Here is a 22,587-nt window from a genome sequence, read left to right as displayed (position 1 = left end):
TAGGAGGGGAAGTAGGCTACGTCAAGTGCATTGATTGGTCAAAGGGTTCGAACAGGAACTGGAGGGGGATGTCGTGGACGTTCGTTTTGTCTCCCGTGGGCGGGGAGGAGCCTCTGAGTTGGCCTGGACCGGGAGTTGCGGGTGAGCGCGCGCGGTGGGATGCGGGGAGGCTGCCCGGGGACTGAAGCCGCTTGCTCTGCGGGCGGGAGACGGTGGCTGGGATTCGGGCGCTAGAGGCCGTGGGCAGGTTTTGCTGGACAGGACAGGGCGAGAGAGGGAAGGGGGCCGAGCTGGAGAGAAGGGGGCGCGCAGGCAGGTGTGGTGTAGCCGAGAGCGGGGTTGGTTGAGGAGGGCTGGGCCCCGCAAGGCTAAACCTTCCTTCTCTCCGCTCAGGCCAAGATGAAGGCGCTGATCCTGGTGGGGGGCTACGGCACGCGACTGCGGCCCCTGACCCTCAGCATCCCTAAGCCGCTGGTCGAATTCTGTAACAAGCCCATCCTGTTGCACCAGGTGGAGGCCTTAGTAAAGGTAGGGGATGGAGCCCATCCTAGATGCCTCTGCGTGGGACTAGTGATTTCTTCCTGCTTTCCTGGAAAAAGATTTGTGCCTTAAAAGTTGCCCGACAGGCTGAAAGTTAATCGGCAAAGTTTTCTTTCTTGTGTAGGAAACTTCTACCTGTTGTATCACTGCCTGTCACAAAGCTTTTAAAGGAACACTGATTTAGGAGAAACCGGGGTATTATCTGCATGCATTTGAAAATGTACAGCTCAGGGCTTTCTATAGACATTTCTTCTTTTTGTTTTTGCATTGGGCTTAAATTGATCTGTCTTGCCATAGAGAGAAATCAAGATGGATGTCTGATATCTTGTGCTCTGCTACAAAAAGTGTGAATGTGTGAATCAGACTAAATCTGGAGTTGAAGGAATAGCATTTTTTCTGCTTCAGAAAGCAAAGATGGATTTCTAGCTATCACACTTCTTGTTTCTTAGTAAATGGATCATGGGAAGATGTCTTTCATAGCCATGACTTTTTATGATTCACTTAGATGTTAGATGACATTTAATGTTTGTTTATAATTTTAAATTCTATCTCACATCTCACAGTATATTTATTAAATGCTGGCTGGATTAAATTTTTGATTTTTTTTCCTTAGTTAGACACTGATATGGTCAAATGGATATTTCCTGGAATATATATTCTTGTAATGTAGTATCAGTATGTAAAAATAAGTGTCTTAATCACTGCTATTGTAAGGCCAGAGAATAAAATCTGGTGTTGATTGTAATGATGCAGTAGAATCATATGGATATAAGCAGATAACATAGTCCTAAATAATTTAGGGTTTTAGAAGCTAAACCAGCACTCTGATTGGACTGCAGAAACGTTTTTATATTGGGCCCAATTACACTGTAGCTAATGTAATTGATAAAGGGACGCGGTGGCGCTGCGGGTTAAACCGCTGAGCTGCCGATCGGAAGGTCGGCGGTTCGAAATCGCACGGCGGGGTGAGCTCCCGTTGCTCGTCCCAGCTCCTGCTCACCTAGCAGTTCGAAAACATGCAAATGTGAGTAGATCAATAGGTACCGCTTCGGCGGGAAGGTAACAGCGTTCCGAGTCGTCATGCTGGCCACATGACCCGGAAGTGTCTATGACAACGCCGGCTCCAAGGCTTAGAAACGGAGATGAGCACCGCCCCCTAGAGTCGGATTCGACTGGACTTTACGTCAAGGGAAACCTTTACCTTTACCTAATGTAATTGATGAAGAATAAGCATGCCTGTATGTCCAAAGCATCTAGCTCCCACAAGAATTTTAGCTGCTATTTTCTGTACCATTTACTTTCCAAATCAAGGGCATCTGCACACATGTTATAACAGTCTAACTTGTCAAGTGTTGTCTAAACATGTGATATTGTAATTAAGTCAGTTTTCCCAGGACAGGTAACACTTTGACTCAGATCTAAATCACTTCCAGGACATTTAATTATTCTTTAATGAGAGCTCAACAGTTTCTGATTTCTGTATCCTAACCCAAGGTTTGGCATATTTAATCATAATCAGGAATAATTACTTTGGGGTATTTAATTCTGGCACCAAATCATTTTAACAATCCTATGAATAGGCCCTACGCCTTCAAGTTATGCTGAATGCTAATCTTTTCCTGACAGGCTGGTGTAAATCATGTGATCCTTGCTGTAAGCTATATGTCAGAGCTACTGGAGAAGGAGATGAAAGAACAAGAGCAAAGGGTAAGTGTCCTGAGGTGAGCTTTTTTGTTTGTTGGTTTACATGGATTTATTAGGTAGAGTAAATTAGCTCTGACTTACCTGCATTTGGTGGGGTATTATTTTTTTGCAGTGATCTATTGGTGCCAGTTGTTCTGTGTTCTTTACTCAACTGCACACTGTTTCCACAGGGCAGGAAGTAGAAATGAATGTGCATACTAATAGGTGGTTAATAATGTTAATGCTCCTGAATTAGGGATCTGATCTTTCAACTTTAATATTTTGTCTCAGCTTCTGCGAGGAAAACGGCTGGTGTTGGGCTCAGCTGAATTACTTAACTTCTTTGTGCTAGAATCTTCTTAAAATAAGAATGATGCAATATATGAGATTTAACTAGCATATAGAACAACATGTTGAAGTAAAGTGAAATAAGCACGAACTTCTTTTTATAGTTCCATATTAAAATAGGGTATGCATCTCTGGACATCATGTGATACTGCTTTTCTGTAGCTTTCTGTAATTGCTTTGCATATTCAGCTTAATTACTTGATATATCTGCTAAAAGTGTTAAAGTGTAGGATAATTTGCACAGATAATGCAAAAGGAGGAGTGACCCTTGAAGATGCTGGATTGCTATAACTCCTGTGATTGCTTGCCATTAACCATGTTCACTTAGGTTGATGGGTCCAACATCTAAAAAAAGTCAGAATTACTGCTACCTCTGCAGTAAAGAATTTGATTTTAATAAGCTCTTTTATCTCACTTTCTTGTAAAATGTACAGATTCCAAGCAAGTTACTTTGGGCACAAATCTCCCATTATTTTTTTTACAGTACTTGTGGTTTGTGAGTAATGTTTTTGAAGTAGTTGTTGTATGTATCTTTGTCATTTCACAAAATCACACATAAAATGCTTATATTGGAAGTACTTTCTCCACTCTAACACTGATTGCACAATTTTTTCCCCTTTGGCTCCCTAGTTTACCTTGCACCTTTTGGCCTAGATCCCATGATAAATTAATTTATAAAAGTTCCTGAAAGAACAGTTGCCTTTTTTCTTTTCCCTAAGGAGTCCCCTGAACCCCATACTACAACCTTTTGATGGTTATGGAATGTAGTGCCTGCAGAGGTGCTGTACATACTGAATTTTAAATAGACTCTGTTACCCTCAAAAGACTTGCTTCCAAGCAGGAGTGCTTAGCATTAGGGTGTTTGAATATGGTTTAAGAAGTGGATAACCTAACACCAGGACTTTCTAAGGAGGCTAGGGAGAATTCAGTTCTCTCATCTAAATTACGCTGTTATTAGCAGCTTTATTTGGAGTATATATACATAAAGAGCAATGAGTCAATCTGCAGCTTGCCATAAACTAACAGCTGAACAATGGTGATATGATTAACTTGTCCTATCTGAGAGATTTTCTAAATGCAGTTATGGATAGGGCCACTGCCATGCACACACAGATGCTTGCTTCTACTTTTCTCCTAACTGCGTTTCCAAATTCTTCTTTGTTTCTCAGTTGGGCATTCAGATTTCTCTGTCGCATGAAAAGGAACCACTGGGCACAGGTAACTGTGTGAGTTTAGCAGAGTTTGTTGGTTATGGCTGCTAGAGGGCTTGTGATCCAATGGACACTGATAACTCCTGTTTCCTCCACAGCTGGCCCACTGGCACTAGCACAGGAACTTTTGGCTGAAAATTCAGAGCCTTTTTTTGTACTCAATAGCGATGTGATCTGTGATTTTCCCTTCACAGACATGGTACACTTTCACAGGCATCATGGAAAAGAAGGCACCATTGTGGTAAGTGCCTGGGGATGGTGATTTATTGTTTTATGCTTTCTGAGGGTATTTTCTAATCCCTACTGCATGTTAAGCTCCCAGAAATAGAGCAGGTTAGCTAGGAGCAGAGAAATCAAACACCTTATGGTGGCTGTATCCAGTAACTCTCACCAATTATCAAAAACAAAAGGAAGGAGATAAAAAATAAATAAAACCTAATGCTACACAGTCCTCTCTTTGTCAACATATGTGGGAGGATATTTATTTTAAAAAAATGCTAAGCCTGACATCATACCCCACAAGCTGAGTAATAGGTGGGATGTAAAACTAAAAAATATTTAATTACTGTCACTTATCTTTGGCTTGGTGTGTTGCATAAATTAGCCATTCTGGTTGGCAATACATGGTTTATGAATTAGCTGATTATGTGAACCCAGTGGCACATTGCTTATTCAGTAAATCTTGGTTAAAGAAGCCATGTCTTAGCATGTTGTATGAAGACAGCAAGCAATTAAATGTCCTTTGCTAAGACTTTGGAGTGGAATCAGAACAAACATACTAAAATAGGCAGAGTGTTTCATACTAAGATGTGATGAGTGCTTTTGTCTGATTTATGTCTTCACTGCCATAACTGCATCTAATGTGGACTTTGCCTCGCAGGTGACAAAAGTGGAAGAACCCTCCAAATATGGTGTAGTGGTATGTGAGGCAGATACTGGGCTCATACATCGTTTTGTGGAGAAACCCCAAGTTTTTGTTTCCAATAAAATCAACGCTGGCATGTACATCTTAAATCCAAGTGTATTAAAGCGCATTCAGGTATGAAACAGAAAGGGTAAAATGGAGGTTTCAACAGGCTGATTTTCACTGGACATCTCTTTCTGATGTGGTAGGATTAAAGTCATTTTTAAATGTCATGGGATACCAGAAGATTCTTCCATCATGTTTAGACCCATTTGATTGTGGGAGTGGTCAGATAAACAGAGATTATTGTGTCATTGTTTGATTATCATTATGTGCAAATTCTGAAATGGTTTTTCTCCTAATAGACCAGTGAGGACATCTTGGTTCAACTTGCTATTGCTTCTGGTGGGAATGATCTAAATTGGAATGATCTAAAGAATGTTAGTTTATTGTGCTAAATATTCATGATGCATGAGGATTGTATAACCCCTATTGGAATGGCCAACTAAGTCCCTTTTTCTTAGCTGCGGCCTACCTCAATCGAGAAAGAAATATTTCCCGTAATGGCAGAGGAAGGACAACTCTATGCCATGGAACTACATGGTAAGGAAAACGCTTTGGTACTTTTGGATTAGGATTCAAGTTATACAGTAATTATAATGTGTTCTCAAAACTAAAGGCAGTAATGTAGAAGAGGTCAAAAATGCAGAAGTTTGGTAATATCTTCTGGAAGGTGGAATTTCAATTAAGAAATTAAACGTTAGGATGTGATTTGGATAGCAAATAAAATCAAGTCCCAGCACTATTACAAATTGATTGTACATCTTTGACTTCTAAAACAATATTTAAAAGAAAAAGCTTAACATTTCACGGTTTGTTTTCCCACCTTTCAGCATGACAACTCCCAAAAATTCCAGTAGATCATTTGTTGGCTCACCATTAACATTATTGGGAACTGTAAGATTTTGTTTGCTACAATCTCAATTTTTAAAATGTCCCTTTTTAAATCTCAAGATTAGCTAGCTCTTTCTTGTAGAAAAAGCTGCATTTACTTAGGCTAACATGACTTTATCCCCAGAGTATCTGTCCCTAAACACTATTAAGGTGGAACTTAAGATTAAAGATTTGGAAAGTAAATTCACTTGACACTAGTCTTAGAACAGGATGGGCAACTTGCAGCCCTAGAACCACATGCAGCCTTGTCCTTTTGTATGATGAAGCTACACCCACTTTTGGCCCTCAGCCAGCCAAAAAATGTTTGTCAGCTCTTGGCTGCTAAAAGATTGGGGGAGGGGCTTTGACTCCTGGCAACTGCCTGGACAAGTCCCTGCAGTGTTTTTGGCAAGGTTTTTCAGAAATGATTTGCCATTGCCTGCTTCCTACGGCTGAGAGAAAGTGACTGGCCCAAGGTCACCCAGCTGGCTTCGTGCCTAAGGAGGGACTAGAATTCACCGTCTCCTGGTTTCCAGCCTGATGCCTTAACCACTACACCAAACTGGCTCTCTGCTAAAAGATTGCCCACTGTTATTTTAAAGAAGCCTTTCTCAACCTTTTGACCCTGGAGGAACCCTTGAAATATTTTTCAGGCCCTGGGGAACCCCTGTATATTCAGGCTCAAATATAGGCCAGAAGTTACAAAACTATTATATTTGTTTCATGGGTGGGCCTGTATATATGCATTTACAGTGTTCTTAAACTAGAAATAATGAATGAAACATACCTCTTTAATGTGAAGTTGCCCAAATTTGAAATAATTTTTAAAATAAATCCTGCTCTCCCAGGGAACCCCTAGTGACCTCTCATGGAACCCTGGTTGAGAAACCCTGTTTTAAAGCAAGGAACTACTACTGAGTTTTTTCCCTCTCTTCCACAAGTGTGCCAGCCCAGAAGCATTAATGCTTTGTCTGCTTCCAGATGAAGAACCCCTTGTACCTACGATCCCAATGAAGGCTCTGTTACAGATTATTGGTACCTGATTCATACACCTTCTATCACTACAGGGTTCTGGATGGACATTGGGCAGCCGAAAGATTTCCTGACTGGCATGTGCCTGTATCTACAATATTTGCGGCTGAAGCAGCCTGAGCGGTTACATTCTGGATTGGGCTGTATGGGAAATGTACTAGTGGTAATCCCATTTTAAAAATTCATTTTCTGTGAGTAGGGAAATATCAGATGGAATAGCATTTCCACAGGGATCAGTCTGAGCTGGCGGTATCTTTCTTAGGCAGGACAACAGCATATGCAAATGTTACCACGTACCTAGTTCTGATCTGGGAGTAGAAGAGGAAAGAACATTACTTCTCTACTTGGGAAACTGGAAACTGCTGAGGATGGATCATAAGGCTCTCTCTCACATTCGGTCTTCTTTCATTTCAGGATCCAAGTGCCAAGATTGGATCTAACTGCAGTATTGGTCCCAATGTCACTATTGGGGCAGGAGTTGTGGTAGAGGACGGCGTTCGGATCAAGCGCTGCACTGTTCTAAAGGGGTCACGCATCCGTTCCCACTCTTGGCTCGAGTCCTGTATTGTTGGGTGGAGCTCCTCTGTAGGTCAATGGGTGAGTGAGCTCTAGTTGTCTTAAAAATGAAGGGCTTTGCCTGTACGATTTAGAAAATAAGTTGCATTGCCCTTTACAGATACTCACTGGAAAGGACAGAGTCATACACTTAGGTTTTTCCTCCTTTAGAACTATGGTTCTCCACTAGGTCTTTCATTCACTTTTCTGATTGTGGTGGGCCTTTTGAAGGCCCATGTAGCCTCTCAGTGTTGCAGAAATACAGGAGCAAAACATTGGATAGTTTTTTTCCCCTCTCTTAAATAAGGGTCAAAATGAACACATTAAGTCTCTGCAAAGCTTTATAGACCCCTTCTCTACCCTGACTGCAGGTATGGCATGGCTTGAGTGGCACCTGAGAGTCTTATATAGAGGGTAACTTTGTAAGACTAAGCCTGGGTTATCACCCAGGGCGCTCTGACTTAGCTTTCCTTAGCCCAGGTGCTAAGATTAGTTACTGTTAGGAACTAATTCTTGAGTAGCCACGTGACTTGTAAGTAGCTCCTTTAGCCTGAGTCTGTTTTAAAATATATTTTCCTAAGCTCAACTCTGTGTAACTGCATGCTATTCTTTCCTCAGGTGAGGATGGAGAACGTAACTGTGTTGGGGGAGGATGTCATTGTGAATGATGAACTCTACCTCAATGGGGCCAATGTGCTGCCTCACAAATCTATTGCTGAATCAGTCCCAGAGCCACGCATCATCATGTAGCAAGCTTGGATTGAGTGCTGGACTAGCTGGCAGAATATTTTACAACCACACTCTGTGCCTTGATGGCAAGGGACTCTCTATTGAGTTCAACCTTTTTTCTTCCGAAATATATATTGCCCTTGCTGCTGACTTCTTAACCTTTACATGGGGTCCTAGGAGTGGACAAGAATATGGTTGCAGCATTCAGAATTGGGAATGGGATGAGGTACCTGGGCCAGATCCACCACTGTTCTACAGCAGAGTCCAGCACCCTATTTTGAATAGGGACAATCCATCTTTGCTCCAACATCTGGGACAGTACAGCAGCTCACCTGTTTGAAGATGAAAGCCCCCAGTAGTCCTGGAAAGGGGAATGAGCAGCATGTTGTATGCTAATATGGTAGGGTGGTATGTGCTGTTTATGAAGCACACAGGCAAACAAAATGCAGAACTCTTCTGTGGAACTTAGTTGCCTTATAAAACTGCATTGCTTCCTTCCCTATGGTGAATAACTGTCAACTATTATTCAGAACTTTGGACAAGGTTCTCTAATGAAGATGAATGAAATTATATTGTAATGAAAACAAATGAAATTATTATTGTAATTAACAATAGATGCTTGGTATGTCATGTGTCATCTACTCTTCAAGAGAAGCTAAGATGGGAGCAATCGTCCTTAAAAGCAACTTGTTCTAATTGCTGTCTTCCTTGCAAGTATCCCTGTAACTACTGTGCCAGCCCTTTCCAGCTTTTACTACTTGCAACCTACGTCAGGAAGAATGCTTTAGAAATGTAGAGAAGAATATCATGCATCTCACAGCTTTAAGGAATAATTTAATATTTCATTTTATGGAAGTAATATCCCCTTCCAGTTGGGAAGGGAAAGGGGAAGAGAGACAACCATATATGCACTTAAATTAAATTCCTTGTTCCAAGCACAACGCTTGCTACCCTCCCCAACATTTCTGGATACAAGTCACACACAGTAAATTTTTAAAAAACCCTTGTCTGCTCCTGGATTGTACAGGCAACCTGGTCACACAGTGTAGGGTGGGTGCCACAGAGGCACTTTCTGCTGGTGGAAGATAGCAGTGCAATCAGGTTCACCCCTGCTGTAACCTGAAATATCAATGTACTGAACACTTCTCCAAACTACTTATGTAATACATGGACCAAATATTGGTCCTACTGAACCTGGTCTTTCCCATGGAGAAGTTTGATCAAACTCCTCCTCCGCGTTGTCCAGGCTGCATTTCTGCACTTATTCCTCTGTTGTATCACTAAGCTCCCCACACCAGAAGCCTGGCCTAGTTTGTGTTTCAAAGCTGTCCTTGCCTTCAGAGGAAAGGAGCAGACTCACAAAGAGCAGATTCAAATTTTTAGCCAGATACCACAATCCTTCACTCACGTGTACCGCCTTTGACTGCACAGGAGAGTATTGCTTGACAATCTCCAGAACTATCACATCAGGTGCTACAGGTGAATGGTTGTCTGCAGGGTATGCCCACACAAATATTTGAACCAACCCTAGCTATACATGCACTGTCAAACAGCAAAGTGCTGCTGCTGTAGCAGCAGCCAGAACACACTTGGCTAGTGAGTAGCTGGACTCACAGGAGAGATGCTGGCTGCGGAGAATCCATTTTTACTCTACCATGGAGAGCACCACATCAAAGAGGATGTGGCCCAGCTACAGTACAAGACACACTTCCTAGGGTAGATGCAGGACAGGAGCTATAGACTCAGATTGAGGTAGAGAACCTGGCCATGTTAAGCCCCCATGCACATATCCCGTAGGAAAAGCTCAATACCTGTTGGTTCGTAGTCAAATGACAGCAACAGGAAGTGTACCTAAATTCAGTAGGATTGAAGAATACAATTTGGCCTAGGTGATGCATACAGAAGTGTGTGGCCTGCAAGAGGTGTCATAAAACTGATCTCAGCTGTGCTGAAGAACAGTCACTTTTGACGAGATGCTCTTGGAGGGGGGAGAGTCCACTGTGGGAGAAGCTGCCCAGGCATGCGGTCCCTGCCCTGCAGGGTCCAGGCACTAGGAGGTGGCTGGCTTAATGTAATCCTCCACTCCTGTGATGGTGGCTTTGCAGAAGAAGCAGTCCTTATTGTTCATCAGGTGCTGGTTGATGCAGGCTCTAAAAAGGCAAGAGTTTATATATTCGCTCTTATCTATGCAGAAAACCTGGCTCACACGCTACAAAACAAAGGCAAATAATCCTTGTAATGCTCGGACATGCATGAGTGTGCCTACTTCGCTCTCAAAAACTAAACAATTTGCCATCTAGTTGTCTGATACAAATAAACCAAGCCATGCATTTGCTTCTTTTGCTCATAATTACTGTCAAAGATAAAGGATACTGGAAACTTCCAATCACTACTGCAAATCCTCCTTCCCGGCTTCTAAGTTATCTCCAGGAAAACTTCCAGCTGTATACTTCCAAATCTATCCTCACAAGCAGAAACCCCATTTCCATGACTCTAAAGTAGCTGCCTAGTTCTATTGTACATGGGAATACCAGATCCTGGATGCATAAGCAGCCACTCAGCAGGATGATGGGGCTTGGGTCTCTTCTAGTCAGGACAACCAGGGAAAGGGGATTCAGATGACCAAGACTAGAGTAGTTTTGGTGTACAGCTGTGATGCATTACAGCATAGTTGCTATCCAGTTAGCAGGATAAGGAGAGAAATGTCTGCTGCTGCAGGGTTTACTCACTTGCATGATTTGTGGGAGCATGGCTTAAAAACAGCAGAGATCGGATGTGCATAACAGATAGGGCACAAGTCTTCTTCACTAGTGGGCTGGAAAAAACAAGCACATACAAATACTGACTTAGCTTCATTAGCAGTTGCCATCTCCAAATCTAAATCAAGCCCAAGTGCAAGGTATCTAAAGACAGGAAAACTGCCCCTTGGAATCAGTAGCACAGATTTCTGCACTGGAGCTGTGAAACTAGCTCAGTGTCCTCCACATTCTTGTAGGGCAAAGTGCAAGCCTGTGGCTTCTGAAAGCTTTGGGTACACTTCTCAGAGACTTCCAAGGATTGTTATTAAACGGTAATTTTGAATATGGTGAAATGTGAAACTAATTAAATTTGTGACTGGAGGGTAATAATACTAAGCATAAATGAAGACAAAACATTTTTTTGTCCTGGCTTCATCCATTTTGGGGGAGGGGCGGATGGCCATGCACACCACTCAAAGGCAGAGTATGGTCCTGGCCAAGAAAATGTGGGCACGTTGTTGACACAGGATTTGTGCTGCAAATGATCTGAATGTTTTACTTAATCCTACCCATTCACAGCAGCTCTGTTAGCAGACACGGTGTGGGACAGGTAAACTGCTCCATTCCAAAATATGGGGCCCAGTCTCTGAGGCAAGCAAAGGAATAGAAAAGCTTTGCTAATGTGCAGTCTCCAAATGGCCATTGGACAGCCTGCTTGTCAGGAAGTACAAACACAATACATCGGATCTGGTAAGGTTCCAGTCTGCAGGAGCATCCACACATTCATTTTTAAAATGGATTATGAATTGATGGTTGGTCTACAAATGTCTTCAACTGGAACGTATCTTCAAAAGGGTTGTCACTTCTCTCATAATGTGGATTTGGATGACACATATGTACCACCCAAATGTGCACAATGCACTCCTGTAGCCATGGTGCTGGAAACTTTCTCTTCATACAGTGGAAAACAAAAAAACTACACACATGTGCTTTTGTCCTAACAGCCAGGAACCACTCTGAGACAAGGAATAGGTCTCTAGTGTTTTATTACTGCTACATAGACAGAAAATCCTAACAAACTGAAGCAGCGTGGGAAAAACCCAGACAGATAAACCCCAAAGTCAAGGCGGGTCTGATCTGTGTCTCTTTGAATGGCTGCTCAACTCCTCAGTACTACGCATGCGTTTTCCCCCCTGGATAGGGGCCCCCTCCTGCTCACCATCAGTGCTCATGACAGGTGTTCCCTTTGTCTCAAGAGTTGCATTCTGTCTAAATATACTTAGAACTTATCAACACCTAATATGCCATTCCTTTATCTAGAAGGAAAAAGTGATAGTAATCACTTTAAAATTAAGGAATTAATTACTTGGAGCACTACTTTACACCAACATGTGCCTGTGAAATGTGTTTACTGAAAAGTTCTGAATTCAGAGATTACTCATTTATGTTAAATCTATGCCATCTCAATCAAAGACCCTGGATGGTTTTAATATATATAGCTGAGCATCCAAATACAATTCATAAATATACAGTAAAATTAAACAACTAAAATCAACATAAAAACTCCCAGAAAACTACAATATTATAGTTTATACAACAGCCCCATAGAAAACAATGTGGAAAAAGACCACATCTGATATAATGTCATAGTTTCTGGAGCATTTTAGTCATTTGCATTTTCCAGAAATATTTCTGGCTCACCCAAACAGTTTAGTAATTTTCTTACGGAGTGCAATAGTTCATTTCTAATTCGCCTTCCTTTCCTGACAAAGGTTTTGGCCAACACAGATGCATGAACTATAGAACATATTGATCCCCAGTGTGGGGATCTAGATAGAAAAAGAATGGTTTGACTGATCTCTACTCTCAGTCAGTGGATGATCCCAACACATTTCTCTTCTGAGTTCTGGCCAGGGTCCTGATGTGATTAGCTCCTGACAACACATTTTGTCCACTTGATAGGGCATGTCGCTATGGTGATAAGGACATTATGGAAAACTGTTCACCTCTGAAGAACTTATATTAGTTGGGAAAGCACTGTTAGGAATCAGAACAATCTTCCACTATATCCTCCTGAAGGAGCACAAAAATCTTCTTGATAGACACTTAGAATCTGGACCATGCTACCCACAAACAGGATGCCTTGTGGAGGAAGGCACTAAAATCTCAGTGTCTTTTAAGTGATAAAAATCTTATTCAGACTTCCATGTACTATTGTCCCTGCACACCATGGATGCTAATCCATGACTTTGCTTTGTTATCTATCAAAATGTCTAGGTTGCTACCATATGCACTATTAGGAAGCTAGGTCTTATAATATGGGCATTTTGCAGTCAGTGGTGGCAACTTCATGTGAGCGCTATGGTGAGCTGACGTCCTGCTGGTTAGTGGGACGGCATTTGCGAGGAGAAGTGCAGCTGGATTCTGGATCCAGACTGGTGAAATCTCTCCAGAAGATCATTGAGATTATCCACATGACTCTGGATAGCCACTCCTAGTGAGTAGGCCACGGAAACTGCCGTTTTGCGGTCAGCTTATGAGTTAAGCGGCTGGGAGCCGGGATTTCATCAAGCTCACACTCACAGCGCAGCCTTCTATGGACACTAAGCTTGACCGAGCCTCATTTCTTAATCACTTTTCTTGGATTATTTTTTTCTTGTGTGTGTACTGGAGAGATTAAGACCTGTCAGATCGGCAAGGTTATACTGTATTCATTGGGTGAGTTTCATTCTCCTTAAAGGGCAATGGAGTAAAATTGATTTTAAAAGTTTTGGAAACATATGATTTTTTGAATTATGCAGCAGAAGGGTGCTTAGAATATGGATTTTGAAAAGCTAACAATAGATTAAGGGTCCAGAAGGATTTGGAATTATAGCTTTGAATTAATTAGAAGAAATTTTCTCTTGGGAAAATGGTGATTGTTTTGGGGGGGTTTTATGATAAGGAGACCTTGAAGTCTGGACACTAGAGGGAGCTACAGGATAAAGAAAATGAAGCCGAACACGATAACAAATTTTTGAGTATTTCTCTGCCAAGCTGCTTAATAAAATGGTTAAACCTCTTGGTAAGATGGCAGAGCATCTTGTAATGAAGTTACAGAACAAAAACAAGTTGCAATGGATGATTATGAAATTACTTTGAAAGGGGAGATTATGAAATTACAATGTAATAAGCAATGAAAAGGAAATGGAGAAAGATATGGGCATGCAAATAGAACTGATGGATGACTTATTCCCTAAAGAAGATCTACAAATATTGCACCAGGAAACTGATTTGGATATTTTTTTTACTGGATATACAAAAGTGCTCTATTAAGGTTTTGAAGGACTTTATTAGAAGTGACAAGAAAAAGGATAAATTTTACTTACTGGATATACAAAAGAAATCTGTTAAAGTTCTGAAAGATTTTTGCTTTGAAACACAGATGAACTGTAAACTAGCTTTGGAATTCTTTTCAATGGGGTTAAAGAATATTTTTAAAAATTCAAAGAAGGAATTGGCTTACTTGATCAGGGCTAAAAGAGGAAAACAGTTATATCTGGCTGCCCTTACTGGACTTTTGCTGACAAAGAATGATTGACAAAGCATTTGGATTTTGTTTTTTTACTCAAGAAATGAGCTATGGGGTGAAGAGAGATTATGTTGTATTTAGAAATGGTGATAAGCTATTACTTGCTGGGATGAAGGGGGAAGTTATTTCTTTCTCTTTTCTTTTTTTCTTCTTCACACTTTTTTTTCTTTTGTATTTTTCTGTTTGTATTTTTTGTAACTTGTATTGGCTTTTATTCCTTTCATTTATAATTCTTAATAAAATTATTTGAAAAAAAAACAGATAAATTGGTGTTCTCAATAAAGAATGGCTGTTCAAGTCCTTGAACAGTGGCAGGTTGCTGTTAAGTGCAAGTCAAGATGGCAAGCTTTTTTTTTAACAACATCTGGGTCACAATTCCACATCCTTGAGATACGTGAATGCTTGCTCCTGACTGATCATGATGCAAGGATGTCATATTTGAAGGAAAAGCCTCTACTTGTTCCCAAGAAGAAAGATTTTTTTGCTACAATCAGTAGGGTAAGAAATTGAGATTTTTAAAATGGTAAGATATGCAAAACAATACTTAATGTCTTGTAAACTGCTTTTTTGGAACAAAGAACGTATATGTCAATTACTATCTTTTAATACGATTTTGGGACAGCTCAAAAATATTGGTGACTAGGTTCTCATCTTTGCATTCGTGTTACATAGAACATGCACTTGGGTCCACCTCAGCTTGAGGCTCTTAGTGAAGTTTCAGTCCTTGTCTCCAGTTTGGCCTTACATCCCTTCTGCTGCACCCCCCCACCCCCCGTGCAGCAGCCTTCACACAGCTCCAAACTGCAACTGGAAGGTGAACAAGCAGATGCATTAATAATTCATACCCAGTCCCTGCCAGAGATCATGTTCCTTGCTGGATCACTGCTTCTCACTGGAGGTCACCCAGACGTAACAATACATGCAGTGCTGTCTTAGATGCCAGAATTAAGCTAGACTGCCTTTTGTGCTACCTGAAGGCCCTTCTTCCTAGATACTTTTTCCATCCCCACTCAAAATTCTCCATCAGAGGAACTCATTTTTGCAACTCAACTGTGCACATTCCTTACTTACGTTCTCTCTCTTTAATTTGCACATTTTACTGTTTCTACGATTTGAATGTTCATAGAATTTGGGTTGTTTTGACAAGGATTAGGTCTGGGAAGTGGAATTTTAAACAGAACTGCACCCCACTAGAAGATCCATTTGTCCACTGGACACTTGCAGAGCACAGAGGGAAAAGCATACAGAGGGTGACAGGGCTTCTTTCCTCTCTGGTAAGCCATCATGCTTAACTAGTCATTAAGTATGGTAGATCGTATATATTAAGAAAGTATATATCTGCTTTCCTGAGCATGTCTACACACAGAAACTCTGACAATGACTCATTCTATGCTACTCTGCAGAATAAAGGATTTCTTAGCATATTAACTCCTCTTGCTAATCTCAAGGCACAATCTTGGGCTTACCTGGAATCAGGTTACCATGCTCTTACTGTCCTTCCAGATGGTTCAGAAATAGTTCCAGCTCATGCAAGCACCTTTGACATAAAGCTTGGACCCACAGTTTCACACAGTCCTACATTCTAAACAAGGTCTTGCAGTCAGAGACACATCAGTCTGAAAAGCAAGTTAACTAATATTTTTTGCATTTACACAGCTCTGGGAACATTAGGTGTCAGCACAAGAGCCTCTATGTTACTGTGGATGCAGGTTGCCAAGGGGAAGCACAAGCACACATTCAGTCAGTTGGAATACTCACCAAAGTGGCAGCTGCAGCTTGCTTGGATTCTTCACTGAGGTGGCCCAGCATTTGCTCCACCTTGGCTAGTTCTTCCTGGCTGATATAATCAGTGTCTACAAAACAAAACAGGGATTGGATGAGTATAGGTTTTGACAGTATGACAGAAGAAAAAGTTACCAGTTACATTTGTAACTTTCAAACCTTCTCCTCCATCTGTGACTGGCTGGGAACAATTAAATTGAACTTGTAGTGGAGGTTGATGGCCAGAGGGTGGCACAGCCCAACACAGCCTCTAATCAGTCAATCCCAGCAAGCACAAAAAGATTAGGACAGTTTGAGCTCAACATAGCAACTGTGCCGTCAAAACTGCTATATGCCCCACTGACATCTGGTGTCAGAAAAGGAAATGTGAAGCTTTTGTATGCCATAATATGCATGGAAATTTTATGCCAGGGTTTCTTACATACAGGTGGAGCTTTCATTTCTGGTCAGATAGATTATAATATTTGATAATGTTTGTAAGTCTTAAAAATATTTAACTTTCCTATACTCAGAACATTGTGCAGCCGAGAGGATTGTATCGTGGTTACAAGGAAACTGATGTTAAGAATTACATTTAGAGATGGCATTTAATCTTAATCTGTGAAAAAGATGAAGGCTCTCCAACGTCACAAGGCTGTAACAACAGAATCTACAATGAAAAAGAATAATCTGAACCAGGTTAAGACTGTTTCACAAAGGGGTACAAGGAAAGTCTCCGGCAGCATGTTCCAGGATGCATCTATATACTACTAAAACTCTTGTGTCTGTTTGTACTTTGTAACTTTCAACTGGGTGAAACGATGCATCGTAGGGCAACAATTTTTGAACCAAGGTACCTCAAATGGGCTAACTTACAGAATGCGTCCAAAATCCAGGATCCATGACTCCCATGGAATAGAAATTTGGCAAATTTTATAAAACATTTTATGACATTAAAATTATAACTTTGTTTATTTTAATTTATAACATAATTTGTTTATTTTATGACATAATACAAAATGTCATAAAACATTTCCTGTGGTCAACATTTGACTGTTTGGACTTCCGTTTGGACTACTGCAACGCGCTTTACATGGGGCTGCCCCTGAAGAGCATTTGGAAGCTTCAGCTGGTAGAGAATGCAGCTGCCCGGGTTGTAAATAGTGTCAGCTACTCGGCACATGTAACACCTCTGCTTTGGGAGCTGCACTGGTTGCCAGTGTGCTTCTGGGTGCGATACTAGGTGCTGGTTGTCACCTTCAAAGCCCGTCATGGCTTCGGGCCGAGTTACCCGAAGGACCGTCTTTTCCCAGTTGTTTCTACCCATCCAATCTGGTCTGGCAGGATGGGTGTGCTCTGGGTCCCGTTGGCCAGGGAATACCAGCTGGTGGGGCCAGGAGATGTGCCTTTTCCACCATAGTGCCTGCCTCAGGAATATCCTCCCTCCTGAGATTAGGATGGCCCCAACCCTTTGGCTTTTCAGAAGGCCTTGAAGACCTGGATATGTGCCCGGCCTGGGGCCCTGAGTGTATGAAGGGCCCTGTTTCCTGGTTGTGCTGACACCAACAGTTTTTAATATCTCTTGGCTGCTTTTTATATTTAATTTCTTTTGTATTGCTTTAATTGTTTGACTGTTTTTAAATTATGTTTAGCTGCCCAGAGTCACTGGTTTGAGATGGGCGGCTATACAAATTGAATAGACAAACAAGCAAGCATTGCCTATTTTCAAGGCAGATACATCTCTCCCTGAATTTTTAAGAACTTTTCCTGTGAAGGCAGTGCATTAGAAGCTCTGCCATTGTTGAAGGCATTAAGGAATCTGGTAAGGAAATATCTCTGAAACGATGACCCAACAGGTCATGGGTTGCCTAGTATTTATATAAGCTTCTCCCCCAACCCAATTCACATAACTAGGATATGTTATATTGTTATAATACCTATTGTTTTATGGTAGCTTTCTTTCACTCCCTAGCCTTTAGGATTGATGCAGCAAACCATGGGCCTTTTTTAACTGGATTGAGCTGGGAAGATGAATAGTTAGAGAAGGCACAGAACATTTTTGAAAATGTCCATGTGCCAGAAGCTATAAACAAAGTCTACAAACAAATCTGATAATCACTGTGTCAGCAAACAAATATCTAGGCTGGAGCATTTAGCTTCTGGGCCAGCTCAGCAGCATTGTCAATTGGTGGTACTGCTGGCAGATGTACAGGCTCACATTCTGGGAATCAAGCTATTAAAGAGTGGGTACTCTCCAACAGGCCAGAAAGGACCTTTTCCTCCAGAGCTCAGAAATAGAAAGGGAACACAATCGCTTTGCTGCAGGACAGGGGAAGTCATAGCCAGGCCACAGAGTCTAATTACTGAAGAGTCTTGACGGAGGGGTGGTATTGTCAGGATCCATTTTATGAAACAATTAGCAGGGACTGATGAAGTGATACCTTACCATACATTACAGAAAAGAGAAGAGAATCTGCCCGTGGTATTCTCTGCAACTGGCTACCTTCCCTGTAACAATATTTTCACGCAATCATAGAAAAATAAAAGCCTGCAGTTGTCAGGCAAGAAAGCCCCATTTATTCTGACTTCAAGGAGACGGGAAAGGATTGCAATTCCTACAAGAACTATTGAGCCTTCGTAGGCACAGCCTGTTCCAGTCAATGTGCTGAAGTTACTAATTAGCAATAACTCCAGAGCCCTCAGTGGCTGAAAACTGCTGCAATAAGAGACTTTAAGCACACATACACACACATCACTATTTTTCATTTCTGTAACAGTTAAAGATCCAGATTTCAGAGTAGAACCTCTCTTACAACCCCCTCTATATCCCATGGTGAGCATATGTCTCACTAAGGGCAACTGTGATTGCCTCATTCAATTTGCTAGGAAAGCAGCCTTCCTGGACTTGGTTGAAGTTCACAGAAGAGCCATCACAAGGGAGAGGTCAGATTTGAAACTGAGATGCTGCATTATGGTCTCTCTCTCTCTCTTTCTCTCTCTCTCAAACACAACAGAAAGTTATTTGCTTCAGTTAGAGGAGAAAATCTGCAAAGATCCAGATCTAAGGCAGTGGGCCTTTCAGCCAATCTTTCATACCTGAGGAGACTAAGATCAATCAACAGAGCAACTACACTTTAGAGGAAGAAACAAGGCTTCCTCTCGGCTAAGAGCTACAAGAATTCTTCCAAAGTTTTGACAGTTCATCATCATCACTGCCACCCCAATCATGTTTAGTTTTGCCCATCAGCTCAAGATCTCTAAAGAACTAACAGCCTATAAAGAAATTAAGACAGTATTATTCTTTGGTGGAGAGCCAGTTTGGTGTAGTGGTTAAAGCATCAGGCTAGAAACCGGGAGACCCTGAGTTCTAGACCCACCTTAAGCACAAAGCCAGCTGGGTGACCTTGGGCCAGTCACTCTCTTCCAGCCCTGGGAAGGAGGCAAGGGCAAACCACTTTTGGAAAACCTTGCCAAGAAAACTGCAGGGACTTGTCCAGGCAGTCTCCGAAAATTGGACACAATTGAATGGATAAAAAAAAATAATTGGTGAGCATTTCTCCATCCTGATGCTTCAGTTACTTTCCTGCCTTTCTGCAGAGCTAAGGACAATAGTCTGCTGCTCTCTGTTTAGAGCTGGACAAATGCTTTTCTAACAGTGTTGATTTAGCGACCAATTTGTATGGTACAGGGAGGCAATGCTTTCATTGCCCTCTTTTCATCAATGCTTGATCCATAATGACAATGTTTACAGTAGCTCAGTTTCAGTGAATTGAAGGATGGTTTAACAAAGTAACGTCGTCAAGACAGAACCACGTTGACACTCATACAGTCAAACCAGTCCCTCACTCCCCTTACCCTTCAAACACCCAAAGCAAGCAAAGTATCCATCATTTCCAAAAGCCACCATGATGCCTCTGAGCCACTTCACTCCAGTGTCCTCCCTAGTCTCTGTGTTTTCTCATAGCCTTTTTACCCACAATGCCAAGTATTCAAGGGATGCATAATCTTCAAAAGGAATAGGAGGATCTCCACTCACAGGGAGACTGTAAAGGGTTCAGAGTGTAAAGAGTGAGCTGAAACTTTACATTTTTAATTGGTTGGATAAGATAGCCTGTTAGGGCCAACTTGATACATAAAATATTATACTTTAGTAGTGTGGTCCTTGCCCTTTGGGATTTATCTTTGCTGACATCCTTTTCCAAATATTTAGACTGGACAATGTTAAAAAAAAGATAATATAAGATAGAATGCTAAATTTAGGTCTCTCAAAAGTACAACACTGGGGAAGGCAGACTAAATGGAAGCCTGTTCCCATATTTCATTCTATGGATATACTACACAATTGTATCCTGTGTGACGGGATTAATAGTATAACCCAAACAGTGTCAAATGCAGCCTCAGAGTGTATTTATTTGCCCTGTTCATCAATTGAAGAGTTCCTTGGTGGCTAACATACAATCAATAAAAAGATACAACACAACAAAAACAACAACAACCAAATGGGCAGGAAAAGGAGAAAACAAATGCAGGCTCTACTATTTAAAGATAACATTTATAGAGCCATTCATATAATGATAGCTGGGACAGCAACCATTCAGGGAGAGGTGCTGCCTGATGGAGCTTCTTTCATTGGAGCCAATAAAATGACCTTTTTCTCTCTTCCAAAGAGTACCCAATCTGATCACTTGTAAGTTAGGCTATTATATTCATGGAAAAGAAATGTAGGAAGAACATATAACAAATTTGACCCATGGCCCATCCTTTTAATCCTGAAAACTACAACTGGCAGCAACTCTCCAAGTTTCTAGAAGAAATATTTTCTAACAACTTTTATCTGACTCTTTAACTGGAGGCGCTGGGGGCTGGATCCAGGCTTTCCTAGCACAAATGTGCCGTGATCTATTTCAACAGCTCTATCCTGCTCTGCTAATTCTCTCCGTTAGAAGCTGCTTGTACTCTAAAGAATCTTAGAATAAAACAACATGAGGACTTTGTGACATATTTTGTGTTATTTTGTTTTGGATGCATTTTAATGGTGGTTTTATTTTTTCATATGGGTTTTGCTATAAAAATAGCTCTGAATGTTTATCAGAAAAGAGGCTCAGATTTCATCTTAAATAAAGCTCTGATTCTTCAAATCCCTGACAGATGTTTCTCAGAGAACAGGAAGTTGCAGTTAGTCTGGGGCATGCAAGGACTGGAAAATAGTTTATACCTCTGTAAGTTTCAAAAAGCAAATATAATTTGAGGACAAGAACAGGTTAACAGGAGAAAAGAAAAAAAATTACCAAGGTGACATTAAGAGACCTTACAGACTGTTCACAAACTCCACAGCAGGGGCTATCTTACTGTCTTTTCTGCACAGACCTCTTGAAGTTAGGCAACCATCAAACTAGCTGGAGACAAAAAGCAAGGCAAGGCAAGCAGTTCTTGGCATACAGAAGCACAGCATACTGGAGATACTTACAGCTCTGCAGGGAGAAATGTTTCTTGTCAGCAGAAGATGATGTCATTCCCAGTACTAAAGGCTCCGTGTGACCCAATAAGTACTGAATAGAACGGAGTTGGAAACAAGGATCTGCCAGGAGCACAGCTGTTGCTCGCTCAGCCCTGGAAAGACAGACAGACAGACAGACAGACCCTCTTTTAAAAAGCCTTGCCTCCGAATAGCAAGGCACCACACTGCTTACATCCATCCCTCTTTTGTCATAAGAGTTTATACAACTTGGCAAAAACATTTTTCCCAGGCCTTCAGGTCACATGTCCTCCGTTAAAGGAATGTGCAAGCCCACTTGTTGCCCTGAGACCACTACCCATGGGTGCTTTAAGACAATATATATTGCAGTGGCTGAAGGAGAGGGAGGAAGGGATGGCAGGCCAGAGATCCTCAACAAGCTTCAAAGGGACTAGAGGCTACTTGCTAGAAAAACAAACCCATTTTTGAAAGGTACCTGAGAATCCCTTTTGGACTAGCAAAAAGCCTATCTATTCTAATGTAAGATGCCCCATAAAACTAATGACAGCTTATTTCTGGGAGCTAGTTTTTTAGAAGCCAATGGCTTTTGTATCTGAAGCAAAGAAAGCTCACAATTTATATGCCAAATGCCCCCCCGCCCTTACTTCTCAAGGCATAACATACTGATAAATTAAATAGGTCTTGAACAGCAGACACTTTATGCTTCATTTGATTGATATTTGATTCAAGGTTGAAAGGCAGCTGCTTAGCAACTAGATCAGCTGAAAGGCTGCATTCGCTATACCAATGCCAGGGAATCTTGAAGCACAATATGTAAAAAAACAAGAATGGGTACAGTGGGAATAGGGCAAACCCCCACCTCCTTGTTTGTTTATATTTATTTCAAAGCAAATATCTAAGAAGAGTAAAGGCAATCATTCTAAGGAACAATTACAGATAATTCACACAAGGCTTCAAATGACATTTTACGTATTAAAGAGAATTTTTAAAAGCCCTCTTGTCCTGACTCATACAAGACGCAACTTGCCCAAAATAAGTGAGGAACAAGAGGAACCAAGGTTTTAGGAATACAAAGCTATATAGCCACAGAAAATCAATAATCTGAC

The 22,587-nt window shown here is 41.3% G+C and overlaps 2 protein-coding genes across 3 annotated transcripts in view; one reads left to right on the top strand and one right to left on the bottom strand.

The window, feature by feature from the left end:
• The first annotated feature begins 39 nt into the window (after window positions 1-39).
• Window positions 40-8,565, top strand: GMPPB (GDP-mannose pyrophosphorylase B). Of its 2 annotated transcripts, none has more exons than XM_063292027.1 (10): window positions 40-141; window positions 394-528; window positions 2,167-2,247; window positions 3,741-3,789; window positions 3,881-4,023; window positions 4,663-4,821; window positions 5,211-5,289; window positions 6,687-6,814; window positions 7,066-7,248; window positions 7,825-8,565. In XM_063292027.1, exons 2-10 carry the CDS (start codon window positions 400-402, stop codon window positions 7,954-7,956), a joined length of 1,083 nt encoding a protein of 360 aa, XP_063148097.1. In that variant the 5' UTR covers window positions 40-141; window positions 394-399; the 3' UTR covers window positions 7,957-8,565. The 2 variants fall into 2 exon arrangements, with proteins under 2 accessions (XP_063148097.1, XP_063148098.1); XM_063292028.1 differs by lacking the exon at window positions 40-141 and adding an exon at window positions 189-312.
• A 187-nt stretch (window positions 8,566-8,752) lies between these two features.
• RNF123 (ring finger protein 123) overlaps window positions 8,753-22,587 on the bottom strand; it is a 110,109-nt gene continuing 96,274 nt past the window's right edge. Inside the window, exons 35-38 of the mRNA XM_063292034.1 lie at window positions 21,473-21,615; window positions 16,003-16,097; window positions 10,665-10,750; window positions 8,753-10,085 (exon numbers count right to left, since the gene is read on the bottom strand). Of these exons, the coding sequence (XP_063148104.1) occupies window positions 9,986-10,085; window positions 10,665-10,750; window positions 16,003-16,097; window positions 21,473-21,615 (424 nt within the window). The 3' untranslated portion in view covers window positions 8,753-9,985. The remainder of the gene's footprint in view (window positions 10,086-10,664; window positions 10,751-16,002; window positions 16,098-21,472; window positions 21,616-22,587) is intronic.

Source organism: Candoia aspera, chromosome 2 (assembly GCF_035149785.1).
Source record: "Candoia aspera isolate rCanAsp1 chromosome 2, rCanAsp1.hap2, whole genome shotgun sequence".
In the NCBI taxonomy this organism is placed as follows: Eukaryota; Metazoa; Chordata; class Lepidosauria; order Squamata; family Boidae; genus Candoia; species Candoia aspera.
The sequence above is the reverse complement of the archived record's forward strand: the minus strand, read 5'-3'. Positions and strand labels throughout refer to the sequence as shown.

Excerpts from the sequence above, each read along its gene's own strand:
- GMPPB (XM_063292027.1), top strand. The coding sequence starts at position 400 with ATGAAGGCGCTGATCCTGGTGGGGGGCTACGGCACGCGACTGCGGCCC. Across the intron at positions 4,822-5,210 it reads GTGTATTAAAGCGCATTCAG|CTGCGGCCTACCTCAATCGA; the intron begins GTATGAAACAGA and ends CCTTTTTCTTAG. Across the intron at positions 5,290-6,686 it reads CTATGCCATGGAACTACATG|GGTTCTGGATGGACATTGGG; the intron begins GTAAGGAAAACG and ends CTATCACTACAG.